This window comes from Podarcis raffonei, chromosome 16 (genome assembly GCF_027172205.1).
Source record: "Podarcis raffonei isolate rPodRaf1 chromosome 16, rPodRaf1.pri, whole genome shotgun sequence".
Lineage (NCBI taxonomy): Eukaryota > Metazoa > Chordata > Lepidosauria > Squamata > Lacertidae > Podarcis > Podarcis raffonei.
The window spans coordinates 4,217,106-4,239,074 of NC_070617.1; the positions used below are offsets into that span (position 1 = coordinate 4,217,106).

Here is a 21,969-nt window from a genome sequence, read left to right on the forward strand (position 1 = left end):
CAAAGACAGCCTGCTCCACTGCATCCCCAGATTGGGGGGAGGCAATGGGACACTAGGACCCACGTACCTACGGGACGGCCTCTCCTGGTATCCCCCGCGGAGGACCTTAAGGTCCACAAATAACACTTCGGATGTCCCGAGCCTCAAGGAGGTTAGATTGGTCTCAACTAGGGCAGGGCCTTTTCAGCACTGGCCCTGACTTGATGGAACGCTCTGTCACAAGAGACCAGGGCCCTGCGGGACTTGACATCTTTCCGCAGGGCCTGCAAGACAGAAATTCTGCCTGGCCTTTGGTTTGGACTCACTCTGACCCATGTTTCCCTCCCCTTAATATTTATCAGCTACTTTAAAATGAGGCTGCATTTTAAATTGCATTTTAACCTGTATTTTAAATTGGTTCCCCCCCTCTCTTTTCCCCTATTATGTTTTTACAGTGATTTTATTTACTGTGATTTTATTGGTGTTAGCTGCCTTGAGCCTGGCTCTGGCCAGGGAGGGCAGGGTATAAATAAAATTTATTTTTATTATTATTATTATCCCACTTACGGGGAGAGGCAAAACCCCAAGGACAAAATCCCAACATGTTGCTCGTGGACATGCTGTGCAGCTCCCAGGTTGCCAGCGACCATTACAGACAAAAAACAAACAGAGTCAGACAGGCACAGAGACAAACTTGGAAGTCAGCGAAAACTGCCAGTTGTTTTAATCACAGGGGAGGCAGTACAACAAGAGGACTCCCGGAAGTCTGCGGGGTGAGGAGATGGAGCCTTGGAAGTGGAAGGGGGGTGGGCTGGAACGGCTCAGGGATCCCACCGTTAAGTCGAGCACAGACCCAACAAGCCCTCGCCCAACGCCCAGCCACACCAGGGATCCCACGGCGGCCACCCCAGCCCTAAACTGACCGCCGGAAAACAAGGGAGAGGTTTCCCATAGCACAACAGCGCCCCCTTCGCTTCTGTTCAGCCAGCTGCTCTATATATACCACGGGGGGGGCATTAAGGGAAGGTTATCCTCGGACTTTGAGGATGGGCAAGAAAGCACTTAAGGTGATAAATATGATGGAGGAGGAGGGAGAAAACGAAGGTACACAGAGACAAAGACGCACAAAGAGTCTGTTCAAAATCCAGGAGGCAGAAATGGGTCGTCGATGATGCTGATGCGCCAGAGGCCCCTTCCGAAGCGCCCGTCTACGGGGGTCGTCCGTCCTCCAAAAACAATTCCCGGCTCCTTGGCTGTTTGCAGCGGGAGAGTCCCCTTACCGGTGGGTCCGGTGGGGTGGGGGGCAAAGGGACGGGGAAGCTCTCTTGTGGTCACCGGAGCCCCACGGACAGCGGAAGGAGGGAAGTGGCGTCGCTCAGAGCTTGAAGATTTCGTCCTCTTGGTCGCGGAGGGTGTCAGCACGGGCGATTTTGGTGAGGGGCACGGGGCCCAGGACAGCGCGGGAAGAAGCCTCATTCTGGTAGGAGGAAGGAGAGGAGGCGGCCGTGGAGTGGGGAGATCCTGGCTCGCTCCCAGAAACCCTGAAGTGTGGGAAAGGGAAATATGAGAGAGAGAGAGAGAGAGAGAGAGAGAGAGAGAGAGAGAGACGTGTGTTCTGCTACAGCTGCTGTTGACAAGGATTTGCAGTGCAGTTGTGCCCCTTGTGGACGCGGGTGGCGCTGTGGGTTAAACCACAGAGCCTAGGACTTGCCGATCAGAAGGTTGGTGGTTCGAATCCCCACCATGGGGCGAGCTCCCGTTGCTCGGTCCCTGCTCCTGCCAACCTAGCAGTTCGAAAGCACGTCAAAGTGCAAGTAGATAAATAGGTACCGCTCTGGCGAGAAGGTAAACGGCGTTTCCGTGCGCTGCTCTGGTTCGCCAGATGCGGCTTAGTCATGCTGGCCACATTATCCGGAAGCTGTACGCCGGCTCCCTCGGCCAATAAAGCGAGATGAGCGCCGCAACCCCAGAGTCGATCATGACTAAACCCAATGGTCAGGGGTCCCTTTACCTTTACCTACCCTTGTGGATCAGACCCACCTAGCCCAAAGTGGGTCGACCGCAGGCCTGTGGAAAAACCGCTGGGGAAATTTTGGTTTAGGGTGGAGATTGCTCAGAGACTCTACATATGGTGGCAGTCTGTCTCCAAGCACCAGGGGCAACCGGCTCAGAGAAACCGTTGCTTTCATGCCTCACTTGCAGACTTCCTAGAAGTCTTCAGCTGACCAGAGGTGCTGGGCCAGGCAGACCAGCCCACAGCCTGATTCAACAGGACTCTTCTCCCCTCCAGCAGGGGAGGCCCCTAAAGTGGAAACAGGGACCTCGGCCTCTTCCCCAATCTAGTTGGCCTCAAGGAAGCCTCCACGCTATGGAGCAGTCTACCTCTGAATGCCCACATCCAGGGGACTTGGAGCTGGAATTGGCCATTCCCTGCTTGCCCTTGGCATCTGGTGCTCAGGGGAGCGGTACACTGCCCCTGGAGACTGGATTTCTATTCAGCCAACCCAGTTAACAGTTGCTAAAGGTAAAGGGACCCCTGACCATTAGGTCCAGTCGTGGCCGACTCTGGGGTTGCGGCGCTCATCTCGCTTTACTGGCCGAGGGAGCCGGCGTACAGCTTCCGGGTCATGTGGCCAGCATGACTAAGCCACTTCTGGCGAACCAGAGCCGCGCACAGAAACGCCGTTTACCTTCCCACTGGAGTGGTACCTATTTCTCTACTTGCACTTTGACGTGCTTTCAAACTGCTAGGTTGGCAGGAGCAGGGACCGAGCAACGGGAGCTCACCCCGTCGTGGGGATTTGAACCGCCGACCTTCTGATCAGCAAGCCCTAGGCCCTGTGGTTTAACCCACAGCGCCACCCGCGTCCCTAACAGTTGCTAGTAGACTTCCCAGGAGTGAAGTGCCTCAGTGGGCTCCAAATCTGGGTCGGGGCAGGGCTGGCTCCAGCTTCACTCAAGGACAATTCTGGCCCTTGCAATGCCAGCATGTGGCCCCCGAGAGACTACTCTGGAGAAAATGGGGCCCTCGGTGGCAGGCAGAATGCTCCATTAATTTTATTTTAAGGATGCCGCTAAATGCTGTGTTTGCTCAAGCTGAGGACCAGAGTTGGATGAGACCTCAAAGCGTCCCACGCCACCCACGCCCATTAGGCAGGATCACAATGTTCCGCAACAAACACACACGCGCACCCCTCCTCCTCTGATCACCCGGCAACGGATCCGCCGATACAGAGGAAGGTTATGGAAGGGAAAGCGCAGTGCACTGGGATTGTTTTTAAAGCAAAAGGCGCTCTCAGGTCGCTCGCGCTAGCCAGCCAAGCTGCGTGGAACTGGGTGCCAGTGTTTGGGGGAAAGGACCTGAATCTCTGCCGGTCTCCTGGTCCAAGGAGGCCCCGTTTCAAAACTCCACATGCTCTCAAGTCTTTATCTTGCACGCTTTTGCAGAAATCCATTAGGACGGGAAGGAAATGAGAATATCAGAGTCACCAAATTCAAGGATGGAGCAGCTCTGTAGCAACTACGCCCTCTGGTGGCCACAGAAGCTCAACAGCAGGCAATACCTCCCTGGCTAAGACTTCTCTCCCGGAGGATTAAATTAAATTAAGGATTTAGGCCCCCCAGTTATGAAAAAACCACAGATAAGGTTTCCAGCTTTGCAGTACACATTGCAACCCAGACCTGAGTCCCTTGGGACAGATGGAGCTCCGAAATGAAAATTAAAACGCACGTTATTATAATTACATTGTTTTAGTTGATTTTAGTATCATGGATGGTATACCCAACTAAGTTCCACTCACAACTTTTAAAAACGGGCCTTTGGAATATCTTCCCCAGATCCTTCCTTCTCTGCCCGTCCCCCCTCAGATTGGGCTGTGTTGTGCTGCAAGCAAGATGCAAGATGCAACAGGTGTCTGAGAATGGAACATTGCATATGGGTCACCCAGGGCAAGTGAGTCAAGCTGCATTGTGGGGAAAGGGCAGCCTGAGTGCCGAGTGGGTGGGGAAAACATATTGACCCCTGTTCGTGTAGCTATTCAGGAGACCCCTTTATTGTTGTAAACCACTCTGGGGTCATATGGTTCAAGTGCAGCCAAATAATAATAATAATAATAATAATAATAATAATAATAATAATAGCCTTCCTCATAAAGCCTGTCCTTAATTTTTCCCATCTGTGAAATGCGTACAATTGCCTAGGAGGAAAATAGGAAAATAGCCCAGCACGCTGGCTGCCCTTTTCTCACAACGCAGCTTGACTCACTTGCTCCGAGCGACCTAAATACAATGTTCCTGTTTCATCGTGCTTGCAGCGCAACACAGCCCAATCTGGGGGGCGAGGGAAAGCAGAGGAGGAAGGATCTGCTTTGTGCCACCCTTGGGACCCACGGAAAAGGGAAAAAGCAGGGTCACTCACGAGCTGCCCCCTTCCCGCAGCTTCTTCGTGGCGGCCTGCTTGGATCGGCGGATCTCAGAGTCCAGCTTGAACAGGAAGTCCGCGGCGGAGAGGTCATGCTTGGGGGCAGAGGCCCCCGACGCCCCGTTCTTCCGCGGATGCTTCTGCTTCTTGGGGGTCTCGGGCTGAAAGGCCCCCGTCTCCCCTTCTTCCACCTTCTCCTTCTCCTCCTCATCTTCCTCGAGATCTAACCCGTTGGACAACAGTGCCTTGGGTTCGACCGGTACAGGGATGTAGAGAGTCTTTTTGAGGAAGATGGAGTCGCTGGTGTACAGCCGGTTTGCTCTCTTGATTTGCTCTGTCTGGAACGGAAAGGGGAGGGCTGCTAAATACAAGGCTCTTTAACAAAGCAAAGCTGCTACACCTCATGGATGTGGAAACACGCAAAACAGCAGAAATTGAGTGGGGGAGCTCACTTTGGGATAATTTGGTCAGAGCAAGGGCCTCATCTTTTTGCTGGAGCACCTGAGTACAGCGTTGTTCAAATTTTGCGATGCCAAGTGCTTGATCAAGCTGGGATACGCCACAATGTTCCAGAGCCCCGTTCGCATCCTGAAGCGAATGCAACCTGGGTCTGCGCATCTGTGCATGCACAGGTCGCGATTCGCCGCATGCACGTGATGTCATTTTGAGTGTCTGCGCACACGCGAACGGCGAAACCCAGAAGTAACACATTCCGTTACTTCCGGGTCGCTGCAGAGCATAACCTGAAAATGCTCAACCTGAAGCATATTTAACCCGAGGCGTGACTGTACTCCCACAGAGACTACCTTAAAGGTAAAGGGACCCCTGACTATTAAGCCCAGTCATGGCCGACTCTGGGGTTGCGGCGCTCATCTCGCTTCATTGGCCGAGGGAGCCAGCGTACAGCTTCCGGGTCATGTGGCCAGCAGGACTAAGCCGCTTCTGGCAAACCAGAGCAGCGCACGGAAACGCCATTTACCTTCCCGCTGGAGCAGTACCTATTTATCTACTTGCACTTGACGTGCTTTTGAATTGCTAGGTTGGCAGGAGCAGGGACCGAGCAACGGGAGCTCACCGTCGCAGGGATTCAAACCGCCGACCTTCCGATCGGCAAGCCCTAGGCTCTGTGGTTTAGACCACAACGCCACCCGCGTCCCAAGAGACTACCTTACACTGCGTTTAAAACCAAAATCGCATTTGGATAGAAATTGTTTCTCAGGCGGCTAGTCCTAGTCTTTATAACCCTGTACCTTCTTCCAGAAGGCAGAAGCTAAAAGAGATCATTTCCGGGGTGCGTATTATTCTGTGCTATCTCTGCAGCTTTCTTATGGCACCTGGAAGCGTAGATTTGATCCAAGATGGGACTTTATTCAGAGCAATGCCATTACTGGAATGGAGGCGCACTTATCAAAGCCTCTCTCTGTGAATATACATTAAAGGACTTGGTAAGAACTCTTTGGGGACGCGGGTGGCGCTGTGGGTTAAACCACAGAGCCTAGGACTCGCCGATCGGAAGGTCGGCAGTTCAAATCCCTACAACGGGGTGAGCTCCCGTTGCTCGGTCCCTGCTCCTGCCAACCTAGCAGTTCAAAAGCACGTCAAAGTGCAAGTAGATAAATAGGTACTGCTCTGGCGGGAAGGTAAACAGCGTTTCCGTGTGCTGCTCTGGTTCGCCAGAAGCGGCTTAGTCATGCTGGCCACATGACCCGGAAGCTGTACGCCGGCTCCCTCGGCCAATAAAGCGAGATGAGCGCCACAACCCCAGAGTCGGCCACGACTGGACCTAATGGTCAGGGGTCCCTTTACCTTTAAGAACTCTTCTTGTTATCTGCTTATTGGCTGCCCACTGTGGGAGCGATCAGATTTCCCAACGCCTGACAGCATCCTGTCCTCACGGTGGCCACCCAGATGCTCCGAGCATCACCTGAGTCCACCTGCAATCCCCAGCATACAGCTTCCAACTTACGCAGCAGGGCCACAGGTTCCTCACATCTGCTCTGTTAGACAATGTGCAACTTGCCCTTCCTGGCTTATCTGAAGGGCTGAGGGGGTGAAGGGAGTGGTTGGTGCCTCCTTACAACAAGGCTGGATTCCAGTGGACCTAAAGGAGGCAGCTAAAAGACCAGTGGGAGATTTTACTTCCTTGGGCTCCATGATCACTGCAGATGGTGACAGCAGTCACGAAATTAAAAGACGCCTGCTTCTTGGGAGAAAAGCAATGACAAACCTGGACAGCATCCTAAAAAGCAGAGACATCACCTTGCCAACAAAGGTCTGTATAGTTAAACCTATGGATTTCCCAGCAGTGATGTATGGAAGTGAGAGCTGGACCATAAAGAAGGCTGATTGCCGAAGAATGGATGCTTTTGAATTCTGGTGCTGGAGGAGACTCTTGAGAGTCCCATGGACTGCAAGAAGATCAAACCTCTCCATTCTGAAGGAAATCAGCCCTGAGTGCTCACTGGAAGGACAGATCCTGAAGCTGAGGCTCCAAGACTTTGGCCCCCTCATGAGAAGAGAAGACTCCCCGCAAAAGACCCTGATGTTGGGAAAGATGGAGTGCGCAAGGAGAAGGGGACGACAGAGGACGAGATGGCTGGACAGTGTTCTCAAAGCTACCAGCATGAGTTTGACCAAACTGCGGGAGGCAGTGGAAGACAGGAGGGCCTGGCGTTTTCTGGTCCAGGGGGTCACGAAGAGGCGGACACAACTAAACGACTGAACAACAACAACAACAAAAGACCTCTACTGAAAAGGCCCTTCCTGAATCTCAACAGTATTGGATATTTATCAGCCAGATTCCAATATCGGGGCAAGGAATTGGCATCTCAGCTCCAGGAGTTTCTGTAGGAGACGGTTCTCCTCTTCATTCTAGAGCTAATCTATATATGTGTATATTTATTTTATTTTTTTCCTGTTAAAATGATTTATCAGCTGGCTTTGTCCAAGGACAGTTGTGCTTAACACAGAAGGTCTTATAGTTACTGCTGGTACATAAATAAGCAGGTAATGCATCAATAAAAGATACATGTCTCTTGTCACATAGAAGTTGTATCAGAAAGAATATTTCCACCAGCTGTTCCGGGGTAAATGCATAAGCTGCACCTGGTGGAATTTTCCCTTCTAGCTATATTATACCAACAAGCATATATATGCACATTAAAAATGGGGCTGTTACAAGCCAGTGGTGCCATACAGCGATGTCCTATGCATGCTTACTCCGAGTTGTTCAAGTGTAAGTATAATATGTATATATGTATATGTAATAGCTTAATATTTTATTCATTTCCTAAAATTTATACACTGCTTGATTGGCCCCCTCCCAAAAAACTAAGAAAAATTAGCTAAGAAAAATTAGCAACAAAAATTTAAGACATTCGAAAAGTTAAACTAGCAGTAGACTAAAAAGAGATAAAAACTCACGTCACCTTTCTAAGCATCTGGGTAGGCCAGTCTAAACAAAAATGGTTTTTTGCAGGCACTGAAAAGAGCACAGCGAAGGCACCTGCCCAATATCAATTGGCAGGGAGTTCCAAAGACTGAGCTCTTACAAATGCAAAATGGGGCAGACTCAGCGCATATGGGGTAAGGTGACCACAGTTAAAATTCTGGTCCCAAACTGTCAAGGGCTTTACATATGAACGGTAACAGCAACACTGTAAACACCATTTCTGAGCGTACGTGTAAGGATCATGACCCCCTCCCCTTTCTAAGCAGACTCACCGTGACCCCATACTTGACCGCCAACCCCTGGAGAGTGTCCTCAGGCTCAAGCCGATGCTCCAGCCGCCTCTCGCGCGCCGGCGAGCTGACCGTCTTGACCAGGCTGCCGTAGGATCGGGTCCTGCTCCCTTGCAGTAGCCCTGCCCCGCCAGGGGACCCCTGTTTGGACGGAGAGGCCATCCCCCAGCTGCCAACCCTCCCCTTACCTGGACGGCCCCAGCTTGAGGCCAGGAAAGGCTGACCTCGCAAGGGCTGATCCTACTGTAGCCACCAACCCCTGCAGCCAAATAGGCCCATTTCACAGGAGGCACCCTCAAGGCCCGTCCCCTGAGCGAGGCTGTGTCCACCCAGGACGCCTCTCCACGTCCTTCGCCCTTCCCCACCCCCAAAAAAATCTCCCGTCCCCCCAAATGTAACCTTTCAGTGCAGCTCTGCTTTCACTTTCAGAAACACCCCATTGCAGTCCAGCCTCCTCCTGTTCTCCCAGATACCAGATCCCCCAATGGATCTCCTGCTCCCACGTCGGTCCGCTTTTCCTCTGAAAGATCACCCCCCCTCCGTCCCCTCTTGCAAAGCAAAAGCCCCCTAACCTATCCAGTAATCCACCATCAGGTTGCCCGGCGGCTGCGCTTTCTGTTGCAAGCAGTTGAAATAGAACCCAGCCTAGCCCTGGCTCCTCCCACCCACCAGCTCTCGCAAAGGCTTCTGGGAATTGTAGTATTTGGGAGGGGCTGCTGAGTAATCTCCCACCAACCACATTTTCAATTATGCTGCACATTTAGACATGCACAAGCACACAAAATGAGCCTTCTCCCAGCCTGGGGTGGAAGGGAGCCACTAGGGGGAGACTACATTTCCCATCATGCTCCCTGCTTAAAGGCCACTCCCTCCCGCAGCATGACGGGAGTTGTAGTCTTCCAGGAGCAGAAAAACAAAGACTCTGCGCTTTCAAAGGGGGCGGCAGCTTCTCCCCTGTTGCATTTTGGGGGATTTCGCCCACGGGCAGCTGGGAATTGCAGTCCAGCCAGTTAATTTGTTTTTTAAAAAAGATTCTCATAAGGACTTTTAATGAACAAAGGGACTGCAGAATGAAAGGTTGTAAATTTGGGGGCTTTTAGTTTGGAGAAACGGCGACACGATAGAAGTGTATAAAATTATTCATATATGTAGTATGATGGCATGCATTTTAATCTGGGGGGTTTTTTTAGTTTACAATGGCTTTAATTATATTTTGAACAACAGCAACAAATATCAAAGAAGGACCAAAAATAATTCAAATTCAAATAATTCCTTTATAGATAAACAGCATAATGTAATTTGCAGTTCTGATTTAAAACACACTTTAAAAGCCAGGGTGAAATTAAATATATATTTATAATATATTAATTAAACATATTATATTAAATATATATGTTATCATCTAATATCATTGATAGATTGATGTTAGGCTTTCTTTCTTCCTTGCTTTTTTTCAGATTCTACCCCGCCCCTTCTCTGATAACATTTACATTGGTCTCTGGCAGGAATGGCCAAAAGTGACCCTCCAGCTGTTTTGGAACTACAACTCCCATCATCCCTAGCTAACAGGACCAGTGGTCAGGGATGATGGGAATTGTAGTCCCAAAACAGCTGGAGGGACAAGTTTTACCATGCCTAGTTTAGGTAGCTGAAAGCCGTGCGGCATGCTGGGAAATCGAGTTTTGCGCGCGTGCTCCATTTTCGATGGCCGCGCAAGCCTGCTTGGGAAATGTAGTCCCTGAATCCTGATTGGCTGGGAAGGGAAGGAAGGCAATAGACCGGCATCCAGGTGCATGCTGGGGGTTGTAGTTCTGGAGGGGATGGAAAGACCAAAACAGGAAGTGTTGGAGGAGTCCTCCTGCTCCTTGCTCAGTCTTCGGAGCCTGAAGGAGTGAAGGGGGCGCAGCATGTCTTTCAAGAGGGAGGGAGACGACCCCAGCCAGCTCAATGTGCTCAAGGTGAGTGGAGGGGAAGATGGGGGGGTGGTTTCAAAAGGCATTCAAGGGATCTTGTTGTTGTTTAGTCGTTTAGTCGTGTCTGCCTCTTCGTGATCCCCTGGACCAGAACATGCCAGGCATTCCTGTCTTCCACTGCCTCCCGCAGTTTGGTCAAACTCATGCTGGTAGCTTTGAGAACACTGTCCAACCATCTCGTCCTCCGTCGTCCCCTTCTCCTTGTGCCCTCAATCTTTCCCAACATCAGGGTCTTTTCCAGGGAGTCTTCTCTTCTCACGAGGTGGCCAAAGTCTTGGAGCCTCAGCTTCAGGATCTGTCCTTCCAGTGAGCACTCAGGGCTGATTTCCTTCAGAATGGAGAGGTTGGATCTTCTTGCAGTCCATGGGACTCTCAAGAGTCTCCTCCAGCACCAGAATTTGTATTTATTGTTGTATTTTAATTTTGTTTTTAAGTTGTAATCATTCAACTTGTTTTTATTATTGCTTGTAAGCCGCTCTGAGCCCGGCCTAGACTGGGGAGGGCAGGGTATAAATAAAAATTATTATTATTATTATTATTAATTTAAAAGCATCCATTCTTCAGCGATCAGCCTTCTTTATGGTCCAGCTCTCACTTCCATACATCACTACTGGGAAAACCATGGCTTTAACTATACGGACCTTTGTTGGCAAGGTGATGTCTCTGCTTTTTAAGATGCTGTCTAGGTTTGTCATTGCTTTTCTCCCAAGAAGCAGGCGTCTTTTAATTTCGTGGCTGCTGTCACCATCTGCAGTGATCATGGAGCCCAAGAAAGTAAAATCTCTCACTGCCTCCATTTCTTCCTGAATGATTTAGAAGACGTAAATATCAAACCAGGCCTAGAGAGCAAGCTGAGCTGCTCCGCATGTTCCTCCTGCCCCAGGAGAAAGCAGCTGCACTCTGCGCATGCTCCCAGTCACTGTGGACTTTGCACAGGATCCCAGTCCTAGCACTGTGCAAATGGTCCCTGTTCCAGAATTTCTGCCCAAAGCCCCCATCTCCAATTCTCTTCTCCCTTTTACGAGACCCAGTGGGCTCACACCCCTAATTCTTCCCTACTTCTGTGACTTTGCCTGTAGCTAAACCCAGGTGAAATATTTCTCTTCCTTTATTCATTTCCAGAAAAGAAGAGTTGCTGACCTCTTGGCCAATTATATCCCTGAGGATGAAGCTTTGCTGCTGAGAGATGGCAGGTCAGAGCTAAAGAACACCGGATACACCATTGTTATCTTCATTGATTGATAACAGATGGTGCAGCTTTGATGCACAGCTAACAGTGGGCAGTTAGAACAAACTGGGCACTCTGCACATTTTCCCCAATCCCAGATCGCTGATGTAGCAGGGCAGCAAAAAGAAATAGACCACAATTTAGCTCTCTGGCTCTCTTATGGCATGTGTAGTTCATAAGTCAATTTTAGTTAGAATACATGGAGTAGAGGGAAGAGAGTAATATGATTTATAGTTTTCATTTTTATTAACACCCCATTTTGCATCCAAGACGGTGGCCCTAAGCTGTTTTAAATTAAGCAGAGTTGTTTGAGAAAAAGAGGAGGAGTTTGGATTTGATATCCTGCTTTATCACTACCCTAAGGAGTCTCAGGGACGCGGGTGGCGCTGTGGGTTAAACCACAGAGCCTAGGACTTGCCGATCAGAAGGTTTGGCAGTTCGAATCCCCGCGACGGGGTGAGCTCCCGTGGCTCAGTCCCTGCTCCTGCCAACCTAGCAGTTCGAAAGCACAAAGTGCAAGTAGATAAATAGGTACCGCTCCGGCGGGAAGGTAAATGGTGTTTCCGTGCGCTGCTCTGGTTCACCAGAAGTGGCTTAGTCATGCTGGCCATATGACCCGGAAGCTGGACGCTGGCTGCCTCGGCCAGTAAAGCGAGATGTGTGCCACAACCCCAGAGTTGGCCACGACTGGACCTAATGGTCAGGGGTTCCTTTACCTTTAGCTTTAAGGAGTCTCAAAGCGGCTGACAATCTCCTTTCCCTTCCTTCCCCACAACAAACACTCTGTGAGGCTGAGAGACTTCAGAGAAGTGTGACTCGCCCAAGGTCACCCAGCAGCTGCATGTGGAGGAGCAGGGAATCGAACCCGGTTCACCAGATTACGAGTCCACTGCTCTTAATCACTATACCACACTGACACACTGTGTGTGTGTGTGTGTGTGTGTGTGTGTGCTTCAAAGAAAGATTTTTAAAAATCATGTGGATAATTAGAGTATTATAGAAAATGGGGTCTTTTAAAAAACGGGTAATGAATTCTTGGAAAAAGAATTCTTGGAAAAAGAAAAGAAAGGCTATATACTCAAGATCACAACTGTTCTAGCATGTTTGTTATGATTTATTTACAAAGCAGTGTTGTAACAAGTCTGCATAGAACTCAGTCCCACAGACTGAATGGGGCTAAGGCTGCCCCACTGAATGCAATGGAGTAAGTTCTAATTCAATTCTCTTTGCTCGTTCCTTCGCCCCAGCAGATATGCCTGCACTGTCTGCTTCCACCGTCCAGTTTTTGACACTCTCGACATGCTCACGGTCCACCGTTCTGGAAAGAAGCACCTCATCAGTAAGTTTGCGGAAGCTTTTATTGAGCCCTTGATGCCCCATACTCTCTCATCCAACCTTCTGAGCAGATAATACCCAAGATTTATACCACGTTGCTAAGCCATGTCCCTGCTCTCATTGCACCATTGGTTTTCAGGTACTGCTCAATTTGCTGCTCGGGGTAGTAAAAGAAGGGATCTGTGTGCGAGGAAAGGTGTGCTACCCGGTACCAAAATTGGAGAGGTCAAAGGGTGGCTGAAAATTAACATCACCAGCCACTTTGTTGTGTGACTGCCCATCTTGGGTTTGTTTTTAATTATTGCCGCAGTTATTCTGCGGCACTTTTAATTTGCAGTAGTTTTGTTCATCCTCGCAATGGTCAAGTAAGGTGGTCCGGTCCCATTTTACAGATGAGGAAGACTGAGGCGTAGATAGAGATTTTGCTTTAACCAAGGCAGCCCAGAGATTTGAACCGAGACCCTGCCATGTTCTTCTGTCCTCTGTCTCTCGCTTTGTAACAGGTTTGCAGAAGTTCTATGGGAAGAAACGTTCGCTCGAGAGTGAGGTCCAGAAACGACGCCACCAGGCGTACCTCCAAGCAGAAGAAACTGGTGCTCAGGCAAGTCTGCATGCTCCTTGCCGCCTCTTAGTTGCTAAGAATTGCAAACTAGAATGGCAGCCTCTGTGTCGGCTGAGTTTTCTTCCACTGCAATCCTGGGCTCATGAGTCCCACAGACTTCAGCAAGACTTTCAGAGAGCAACATTAGCATGGAAGATCTGCCACTAAGCTATAGTTTGCCCTTTAAAGTCAATATGATTCCAGTCCTCGTGGTTCTGAAGAAAGGGTCGATATAAATTGGAACAGAGGAGGCTCAGATCCCTCTAGTCTTGCTTACACTGATTGGCAGCCGCTCTCCAAAGAAGGTGCTCTGCTACTAGGCTACGTTTTCATGTACAAAATGTGTTTGTGTGTGTGGTTTTTAGTGTTGATGAATTTATTGCTAGATTGATTTGAGACATTTCATAAGAAAATACTCATAAATAAATTGATAAACCCTCTTTCTTTAGGTGAGTCCAGGCCCTGCACCTTTGCTTGTGGAGACCAGGAAGATCGCCCACAACGCTTTGCTGAAAAATGTCCCTTATAGCAGCTGCTGCCGGCACAATAGGTAACGTGCTTTGCTCTCAAACCGTGGCCCCATGAACCTTAATGTGGATGGTGTCCATGTTCCCCATTGGCTGGGGAGTGGCACCTGCTGGCCTTAGATCTCCTTCTGAGGATCTCCCCCAGGTTCCCGGTGCCTTTTCAGTGGTGGCTCCCTGTCTGTGGAATCCTCTCCCCAGCAAAGTCCACCTGGCACCTTCACTGACATTTTTTTTTTGTGCCAGGTAAAGGTTTACCATTTCCCCCAAGCCTTTCGATAGTCTAAGATGTTGTTGCTATGTTACTAAATAAATAAAAATTTATCATTTATATTTATTATTTACTAGTGTGCAGCTGACGCTTCTTGTTGCTCTTACACAGGCTATATCTTTCTATACTATGCATTTAAATTTATGTATTTAAAGTTGCTTTGAAACCTTTAGATAACGTCTGATTAATATTTATGGCATCTATATCCTTTTTCTGAAAGGAGCTCAAGGTGGTATATGTGGTTCTGCCCCCCCTCCATTTAAACCCCATAAGAACCCTAGGTTAGGCTGAGAAGTAGTGGCTGGCCCAGGGCCACCCAGGGATCTTCATGGCCAGGTGGGGGATTTGAACCCCAGACCAACATGCACCAGTGTTTCTCAGACTTGGGTCCCCAGCTGTTGTTGCACTACAAACTCCCATCATCCCTGACCACTGGTCCTGCTTAGTAGGGATGATGGAAGTTGTAGCCCAACAAGAGCTGAGAACCTAAGTTTGAGAAACAGTGCTTTAACCACTACACTACATTGAATCTCAATAATAATTACAACAAGTATATCTGAAGAAGTATATCTGAAGGTCCAGTATATCTAAAGGAGTGTCTCCACCTCCATCATTCTGTCCGGACAGTGAGGTCCAGCTCTGAGGGCCTTCTGGCGGTTCCCTCGCTGCGAGAAATGAGGTTACAGGGAACCAGGCAGAGGGCCTTTTCGGTGGTGGCGCCCTCCCTGTGGAACGCCCTCCCACCAGATGTCAAAGAGAACAACTACTACCAGACTTTTAGAAGACATCTGAAGGCAGCCCTGTTTAGGGAAGCTTTTAATGTTTGATGCATTACTGTATTTTAATATTTTGTTGGAAGCCGCCCAGAGTGGCTGGGGAAGCCCAGCCAGATGGGCAGGGTATAAATAATAAATTATTATTATTAACAACAATAATATAAGGAAGATGACTTTCTACAAGGCCTCAACATGACTGATTTATTTGGCACAGGGTGGCAGGAAGTGACATTGCCCCCAGTACGTCAAGGACAGATTCAAGCTCCAGAGAGTCTGAAGAAAATGAGCCATCAAAACCCAAGAACTCCGTTCATGCAGAAGAACATAGACTTCCTTTGCCAGAAGCCACTTCTGCTGTAGATTTGCCTGGGTGTGCGACTTCCACGTCAGGTAGAAAATTGCTTTGGAGCAGTTTGGTTGTGGTCTTTCCTCATTGGTTTCAGGCTGTACCTCAGTCATAGAGCACTGTTTTGCATGCAAAAGCCCCCAGGCTAAATCCCCACTGCCAGTGTAGAATCAGAATTGTAGAGTTGGAAAAGACCCCCAAGGGTTATCTATTCCAACTCCTTTCAACACAGGTATCACAGCTAAGGTATCCCTTACTTTTCCCGCCCCGACCTGGCCACAGTGATCCATGCGATGGTCACCTCCAGGCTTGACTACTGTAATTCGCTCTACATGGGGCTGCCCTTGAAGCTATCCCAGAAACTCCAGTGGGTGCAGAATGCTGCGAGGCTCCTCACGGGGTCTCTGCCATGGGAGCATATTCACCCAGTGCTTTTCCAGTTGCATTGCCTCCCGGTGGAGTACAGGGTCAGATTTAAGGTGCTGGTTTTGACTTTTAAAGCCCTTCACGGCCTAGGGCCCTCGTACCTACGGGATCGCCTCTCCTGGTATGCCCCACGGAGGACCTTAAGGTCCATATATAGCAACACCCTAGAGGTCCTGGGCTCTAAGGAAGTTAGATTAGCCTCAACCAGAGCCAGGGCCTTCTCAACACTGGCTCCGGCCTGGTGGAACGCTCTGTCTCATGAGACCAGGGCCCTGCGGGATCTGATCTCTTTCCACAGGGCCTGTAGGACAGAGTTGTTCCACCTGGCCTTTGGCTCAGAATCAGTTTGATTCCCTCCCCCTTTTTCTTTTTCCTTTCTCCTCCTGTGATGAGATTGCTCCCTAATTGTTTTAATATTGTATCTTAATCTTTTAAATTGTATTTTAATCAACTTGTTTTTATTATTGGTTGTTAGCCGCCCTGAGCCCGGTCTTGGCTGGGGAGGGTGGGGTATAAATAAAAAATTATTATTATTATTAAAGAAGCACTGACAGGTGGGCGACCCCACCTCTGTTTAATAACCTCCAAAGAAGGAGAGTCCACAACTTTCTAAGGGAGTTCGTTCCACGGTTGAACAGCTCTTGCCATCAGAAATTTGTTCTAAGGTTTCGTTGGAATGTCCGTTCTTGTCTAGAGCAGCAGAAAACCAGCTCGTTTCATCTTCCATGTGACAGCCCTTCATGTACTTGAAGATGGCTGTCATGTCACCTTTCAGGCTTTTTTCTGCAGCTTAAACTGCAGGTTCAACTGTTCCTTATAATAATAATAATAATTTATTATTTATACCCTGCCCAGCTGGCTGAGTTTCCCCAGCCACTCTGGGCGGCTTCCAATCGAGTGTTAAAAACAATACGGCATTAAATATTAAAAACTTCCCTAAACAGGGCTGCTTTTAGATGTCTTTTAAAGATACGATAGCTGCTTATTTCCTTCACATCTGAATGGAGGACGTTCCACAGGGCGGGCGCCACCACCGAGAAGGCCCTCTGTCTGGTTCCCTGCAACCTCACTTCTCGCAATGAGGGAACTGCCAGAAGGCCCCCGGTGCTGGATCTCAGTGTCTGGGCAGAATGATGGTGGTGGAGACTCTCCTTCAGGTATACAGGACTGAGGCCATTTAGGGCTTTAAAGATCAGCACCAACACTTTGAATTGTGCTCAGAAACGTACTGGGAGCCAATGCAGATCTCTCAGGATCAGTGTTGTGTGGTCCTGGCGGCCACTCCCATAAGACTTGGTCTCTAGATTCTTTACCATCTTGGTCGCCCTCCTCTGCACACATCACACTGTTGACTCGTGTTAAGCTTGTGGTTTGCTAAAAACCCTAGATCCATTTCACATGTGCTGCTGGCAAGCCAGGAGTACCTTTCAACTTCCTCTTCTGGTCTACACTCCCACATCAATCCAGAAGGAGGAGACGGACCTGCCGGTGTGGATACAGTTGCCTCATCTGCAGTTGTTATTGTGAAGTGGGCAGGATTTTACGGACGCCAGCCCTGTCCCAAGTTGCCACTGAGCAAGGAGATGCAACTCCTAAATATCAATCTCTCTTGACTCCAGAATCGGTGAAGAGATCTGCAGCTCTGGGTAAGGAGCGTAGCCGCAAAAGGAAAGCGCCTCACAGTGCAGCACCTCATTCTGACACTGGTGATGTTACCCCGGAGAAGCGCCGGGCTTTGGAACACTATCTGAGGCTGAAAAGGTAGGTTAGAGGTTGCCCAGAAGATGTGTTAACTAAGTGCCTTCTTTGGTGGGATCACAGGTACTAGATTTGCAGGCTAGGAGCTGAAAAGCATCAGGGGAGCAAAGTTGCCTCTGCACTGTTTTCTTTGTTTCAAGACCTGCTTTTGCAGGAGAGGGTGATCAGGTTTTACTATCAAGTTCGATTTAAATGCATCCCTTCCAATGTAGACACAGGCAAAGCACTATTAAGGCTTTTAAGGGCTACTGTACTCAATTAAAAGCTTTTAAGGGCTACTGTGCTCTTCATTAAAAGCTTTCTGTTGGTAAGATCAGCCTTGTTTTATTGCTTTTTATAATACTGTGTCAATATACTAGGAAAAATGGAGGGGAGAAATGAAAGAAAGTGAATAATGTAAAGCACCACCACCTGCAGCAAACAGAAGCTGGCGTCTCCGGATAGGGCTGGGAGAAACTACCTGAAACCCTCAAGAGCCACTGTTTGTCAGCATAGACAACACAGAGCTTGCTGGTCTGCATTAGGCAGCTTCTTTGTGTGTTCTGAACAGGAAACTTTTAATTAATGTTACGCGGCTGTCTTGCACTTAAACGTTACAGAAGTATCTCAGCCATGGTGTACGGCAGTGCAGATTAATATTGTGCTCTGCAAGTGTGCTTAGATCCATTATTCCAGAAAAATGAGCATCCCCTTCACAGATGTGTTTATTTCCTTCCCTTCTCTGGCAGTTCCGGTTGGGTCCAAGATGGTTCTGGCAAGTGGGTAAAAGATGAGAATGTGGAATTTGACTCTGACGAAGAGGAACCTCCTGCACTGACTCCATCTTGACAACGTTGTTGCTTACTTTCTGAGGGGGGACCCTTGGAAATGTGCTGTTGGTTGGACATTCAGGGACCACTCATTCAAGAGCAAAATTTATTTTTTACCACATACTGTATATAGGATAGATTATTTTTTTTTAAAAAAGGGGGGAGATATGAACGCAGGTTACATTGTCTGGTTACTTCCTTTGTTGGTTGCAGTCTCTGATTTTGTTTCACTGCATAGAGACTGCCTTTCACAGCAACCCTGATAGGTAGCTGGATTGCAAGAGAAAGTGTGTGTGTGTGTGTGCACGCAACTTCTGTGGTTGAATGGAAATTTGAACCCGGGTCTCCCTGGTTGTAGTCCAACAATCAGACTGCACCAAACATGAAAAACACTGCTTCTGAAAAGCTTGCTTAACCCTGGCCAATTTTCTTTCAGTATTTGCAAAGGAAAAGCAACTGCATGGAGTCCTGAACTGGACCAATTCCCAAACTAGTTTCCCGCCCCCAAATCCTGCTTTTCCCTTTTTTAAAAATAAAGACAGTACGTTTTGTTTTTTAAAAAAGTAAGAACTTGAAGCAACATTTCATTTACCCCAAGCACTGATCTCTAGGCAGCACTGGTGTTCAGCCTCTACTGCATTGTTGGGGAAGCTTTTCCTGCTCAAGGGCCACATTTCCTCATGAGGAGCCTTCTGAGGGCCACATGCTGGTAATGGGCAGTGCCCCAGTCCAAAGTGACCACTTTGTACAGCTGGTTCCACGTCTCTGTCCAGGTAAGCAAAAGGTACAATTGCCCCTGAAAGACACATTCCAACCAGGTAAAAGTGCTCAAGGGAGGGCTGGGCATGAAGTGTGGCCTGGGGAGATCCCTGAGGATCGGGTCAAGAGGCCCAGAGGGCTGCCTTTGGCACCTAGCCCTGAGATTCCCCAACACTATACTGAACCCTGCAAAAAGGAATTTGTTGGCAGCACAGCCTCTGGTTGGCCATTGGCCGAGCTGCCCTGATCTCACAGAGGCACACCAGGGGGGCAGGCAGACCTCTTGACTACCACTTGGCTCACACGACATTGCAAAGGGGACAGAACAAAGCATTGGACAGGGGGCTCTTCAGGAAGGAGGCTTAAATGTGTGATCCAGAGGAGGCCAACGGAAAACGTCTGGGTCCACTAATACAAGCGGTGTCCACAGAGCCAGGACCTTCAAAGACGCAGGGATGCTTTGAAATCCACATACTGTTTTTAAATAAGGTTAAAGCTAAAGGACCCCTGGACAGTTAAGTCCAGTCAAAAGCAACTATGGGGTTGCGGCGCTCATCTCGCTTTCAGGCCGAGGGAGCCAGCGTTTGTCCACAGACAGCTTTCCGGGTCATGTGGCCTGGTGTTTTTACATGAGTAGAATGTGCTTTTATTTAAAATGCATCTCTGGGTTGTTTGTGGGGCATAGGAATTCATTTCCCCTCCCCAAAATATAGTCCGGCCCCCCACAAGGTCTGAGGGACAGTGAACCGGCCCCCTGCTGAAAAAGTTTGCAGACCCCTGGTTTAGACCACAGCACCACCCGCATCCCATATTAAATAATAATTTTTAAATAAGCCATACGCTGATGGTTGGTGTCTAATTGTGGGCCTTTATAAGTGGGTATAAAGCCAAAGAGAAAGGGCCCCATTCCTTCCACTGTCTCTGAGCAAGAGCGGGTCTCGGGGGCAAAAGCATAAAGTTGGCAATCGTTCCCACTGCAAGTGCCTTCATGTCAGCCTAGCATTGACTCCACCGCCCCGTCCTCTGCTGCTGGTCATAGCTGTCAACCTTCCCTTTTTTTGCGGGAAATTCCCTTATTCCAGCGCCGTTTCTCGCTGCTATTCCAGATTGTTAAGATATCCCGTAGACTGTCCCTGGGACAGGTGAGGCTGCTGATCCCTTATTTTCGAGGCTGCTGATCCCTTATTTTCAAATCTGAAAGTTGACAGCTATGCCTCTGGCTGGCACAGCCAACCAAGCAACGCATTGTGATACATTGCGGGTTGCAGAGGCCAAGCCATGGTTTTCGCACACACGCCTTTTGCCGTCGGCTCTGACGCCACCGCCGCTTCTTGACGTGGGTCGTTTCCATTGCCCGCTTGCGTCAACTTCGGGGCTGGTGACTTTTACCCGCCTAACCTAACTCTTCCCCCCCACCCCAAGCCTAACAGCTGTCCATGTCAACCACGGAGGACAAGCCGCGAGAAGCCGGCTGCAGTGACAGGCGGGACACATGTGACACCTCCGGCCTGGGGAGGGGAAGGGAAGCCCCTAATTTAAGACCGGGACGCCTTCTCCTGCTCCCCTTCCTCCTCCTCCTTGCGGGGCCTGGGCCAAGATTTCGTGCAACCCGATCCCTTGGGTGTCCATTTCGTCTGCTGATCCCAGTGGGGGGTATAAATACATCGGGAGGGTGGGGGGGATTCTTCTCTTTCCCCCTCCCCACCATCTTGCTCCGCAGCACCACCTGCTTCGAATAATTCTCTATAAAGTGGCAGGGCTCCTTGCAAGATTCCTGACGGGACACCCTTCCTTGACACCGCTTGCGCTTCCTATTATATAAAGCGCCGTGCGGCTTTTTAAATCTCCTTTTCTACTGCTGGAGCTGTGGGAGTAAAAATGCAAACTTAGTACATATGATGATTAGCTGCCCCATGATAAGATCAATTTGGTGTGGGGTGAGGGTAGTTCTAGCAAGAGTAATAAAAAGAAATTGTTATTTAGGGGAATTGAATTGAATTCTAAATGTGGGAGATTACAAGGGGTCAAAAAAAATGGATGTACCGTGCCATATTGGAAGCAAAAAAACTTGTTTTGATGAATTGGAAGAGCCGCAAAAAGATTCCATTGAGCACATGGATTGATAATATGGACAAGACTAGCTACCTACAAATGAATTGCATGTCGACGCAAATTAAGAATGGATAAATATGAAAAAATCTGGAAGGAATATTTAGGCGATAAGGCGGACAGTGGTGGGAAGTAGGGGGAGGAGAGGTGGGGGAAAATTGTTTAAAAGGTGTAGTCACAGGTATATCAGTATTCAAATTTGAATTGTCAAATCGTGTTAGTGTTATTATGGTTTTTGTTGTATGTGTCTTGTGCGGTTGTTGTTTGTATTGAAAAAATGGTTAATTTTTTTAAAAAAATAAATCTACTTTTCTTCATCGGGCACCAAGCAGAGTTCGTGAAAAGCCAGATCCTGACTTCAAATAAAGGATGTTGGAAATGCACTTGTTTTATTTGACGGCTGCTAGCTATTTCTTTACCCTCCTCTTGAGGAATTCAAGATGGAGAAGTCAGCCCTTCTTGTTCTTCCCATTTTATCCTCACGACAACCCTGTGGGGTATGTTAGGCCGAGAGGGAAAGAGAGTAGCTGTCCCGAGGTCACTCAGGGAGCTTCATGGCTGACTGTATAGCGTCAGAGTTAGGCCATCTCCATTGAACTCTAACCACTATACCACACTGGCTCTCATGGGGCAGCGCCTCAGCAATGGAAATCCTACCCTCAGCCCCTACACAGCCAGCCCTGAGAGTGCCTCCTTCATTTCAGGCTGTTTCTTCAGTCCTGAGGACTAGAAACTTGGTTAGTGTTGTGGCTTTGAAGTGAAAGCTGTTCTTCTAAGTGCGCTGGATTCTCCAGATACCAAACCAGGGATTTTCGAACACACGCCTTTCATTCAACACGCTCATCTGATTTTTGCCTTTCTGTTAAATATCAATGTGTTGGTTCCCACTGAAGGTGTTTCCTGTTTTCGTGCCT

The 21,969-nt window shown here is 48.9% G+C and overlaps 2 protein-coding genes across 4 annotated transcripts; one reads left to right on the forward strand and one right to left on the reverse strand.

Annotated features, from left to right (window-relative positions):
* Positions 1 to 673: 673 nt before the first annotated feature.
* LYSMD1 (LysM domain containing 1) lies at positions 674 to 8,927 on the reverse strand. Its single transcript, XM_053370062.1, has 3 exons — positions 8,123 to 8,927; positions 4,397 to 4,737; positions 674 to 1,520 (listed from the first exon to the last, which is right to left on the reverse strand). Exons 1-3 carry the CDS (start codon positions 8,300 to 8,302, stop codon positions 1,355 to 1,357), a joined length of 687 nt encoding a protein of 228 aa, XP_053226037.1. The 5' UTR covers positions 8,303 to 8,927; the 3' UTR covers positions 674 to 1,354.
* A 1,027-nt stretch (positions 8,928 to 9,954) lies between these two features.
* Positions 9,955 to 20,406, forward strand: SCNM1 (sodium channel modifier 1). 3 transcript variants are annotated; one of them, XM_053370059.1, is made up of 8 exons: positions 9,958 to 10,098; positions 11,236 to 11,306; positions 12,592 to 12,680; positions 13,180 to 13,277; positions 13,727 to 13,827; positions 15,063 to 15,238; positions 17,240 to 17,381; positions 18,107 to 20,406. In XM_053370059.1, exons 1-8 carry the CDS (start codon positions 10,048 to 10,050, stop codon positions 18,204 to 18,206), a joined length of 828 nt encoding a protein of 275 aa, XP_053226034.1. In that variant the 5' UTR covers positions 9,958 to 10,047; the 3' UTR covers positions 18,207 to 20,406. The 3 variants fall into 3 exon arrangements, with proteins under 3 accessions (XP_053226036.1, XP_053226035.1, XP_053226034.1); XM_053370061.1 differs by lacking the exon at positions 18,107 to 20,406 and having other exon boundaries at positions 9,955 to 10,098; positions 17,008 to 17,247; XM_053370060.1 differs by lacking the exon at positions 15,063 to 15,238 and having other exon boundaries at positions 9,957 to 10,098; positions 17,088 to 17,381.
* The last annotated feature ends 1,563 nt before the right edge of the window (positions 20,407 to 21,969 follow it).

What these genes read in the sequence shown, in the direction of transcription:
- LYSMD1 (XM_053370062.1), bottom strand. Translation starts at nt 8,302, where the DNA reads ATGGCCTCTCCGTCCAAACAGGGGTCCCCTGGCGGGGCAGGGCTACTG. An exon ending in CGGTCAAGTATGGGGTCACG is followed by an intron (nt 4,738 to 8,122) that starts GTGAGTCTGCTT and finishes TTTCCGTTCCAG; the next exon opens with ACAGAGCAAATCAAGAGAGC. An exon ending in CTGCGGGAAGGGGGCAGCTC is followed by an intron (nt 1,521 to 4,396) that starts GTGAGTGACCCT and finishes CCCACACTTCAG; the next exon opens with GGTTTCTGGGAGCGAGCCAG.
- SCNM1 (XM_053370059.1), top strand. Translation starts at nt 10,048, where the DNA reads ATGTCTTTCAAGAGGGAGGGAGACGACCCCAGCCAGCTCAATGTGCTC. An exon ending in TGGAAAGAAGCACCTCATCA is followed by an intron (nt 12,681 to 13,179) that starts GTAAGTTTGCGG and finishes GCTTTGTAACAG; the next exon opens with GTTTGCAGAAGTTCTATGGG. An exon ending in GTGTGCGACTTCCACGTCAG is followed by an intron (nt 15,239 to 17,239) that starts GTAGAAAATTGC and finishes TCTTGACTCCAG; the next exon opens with AATCGGTGAAGAGATCTGCA.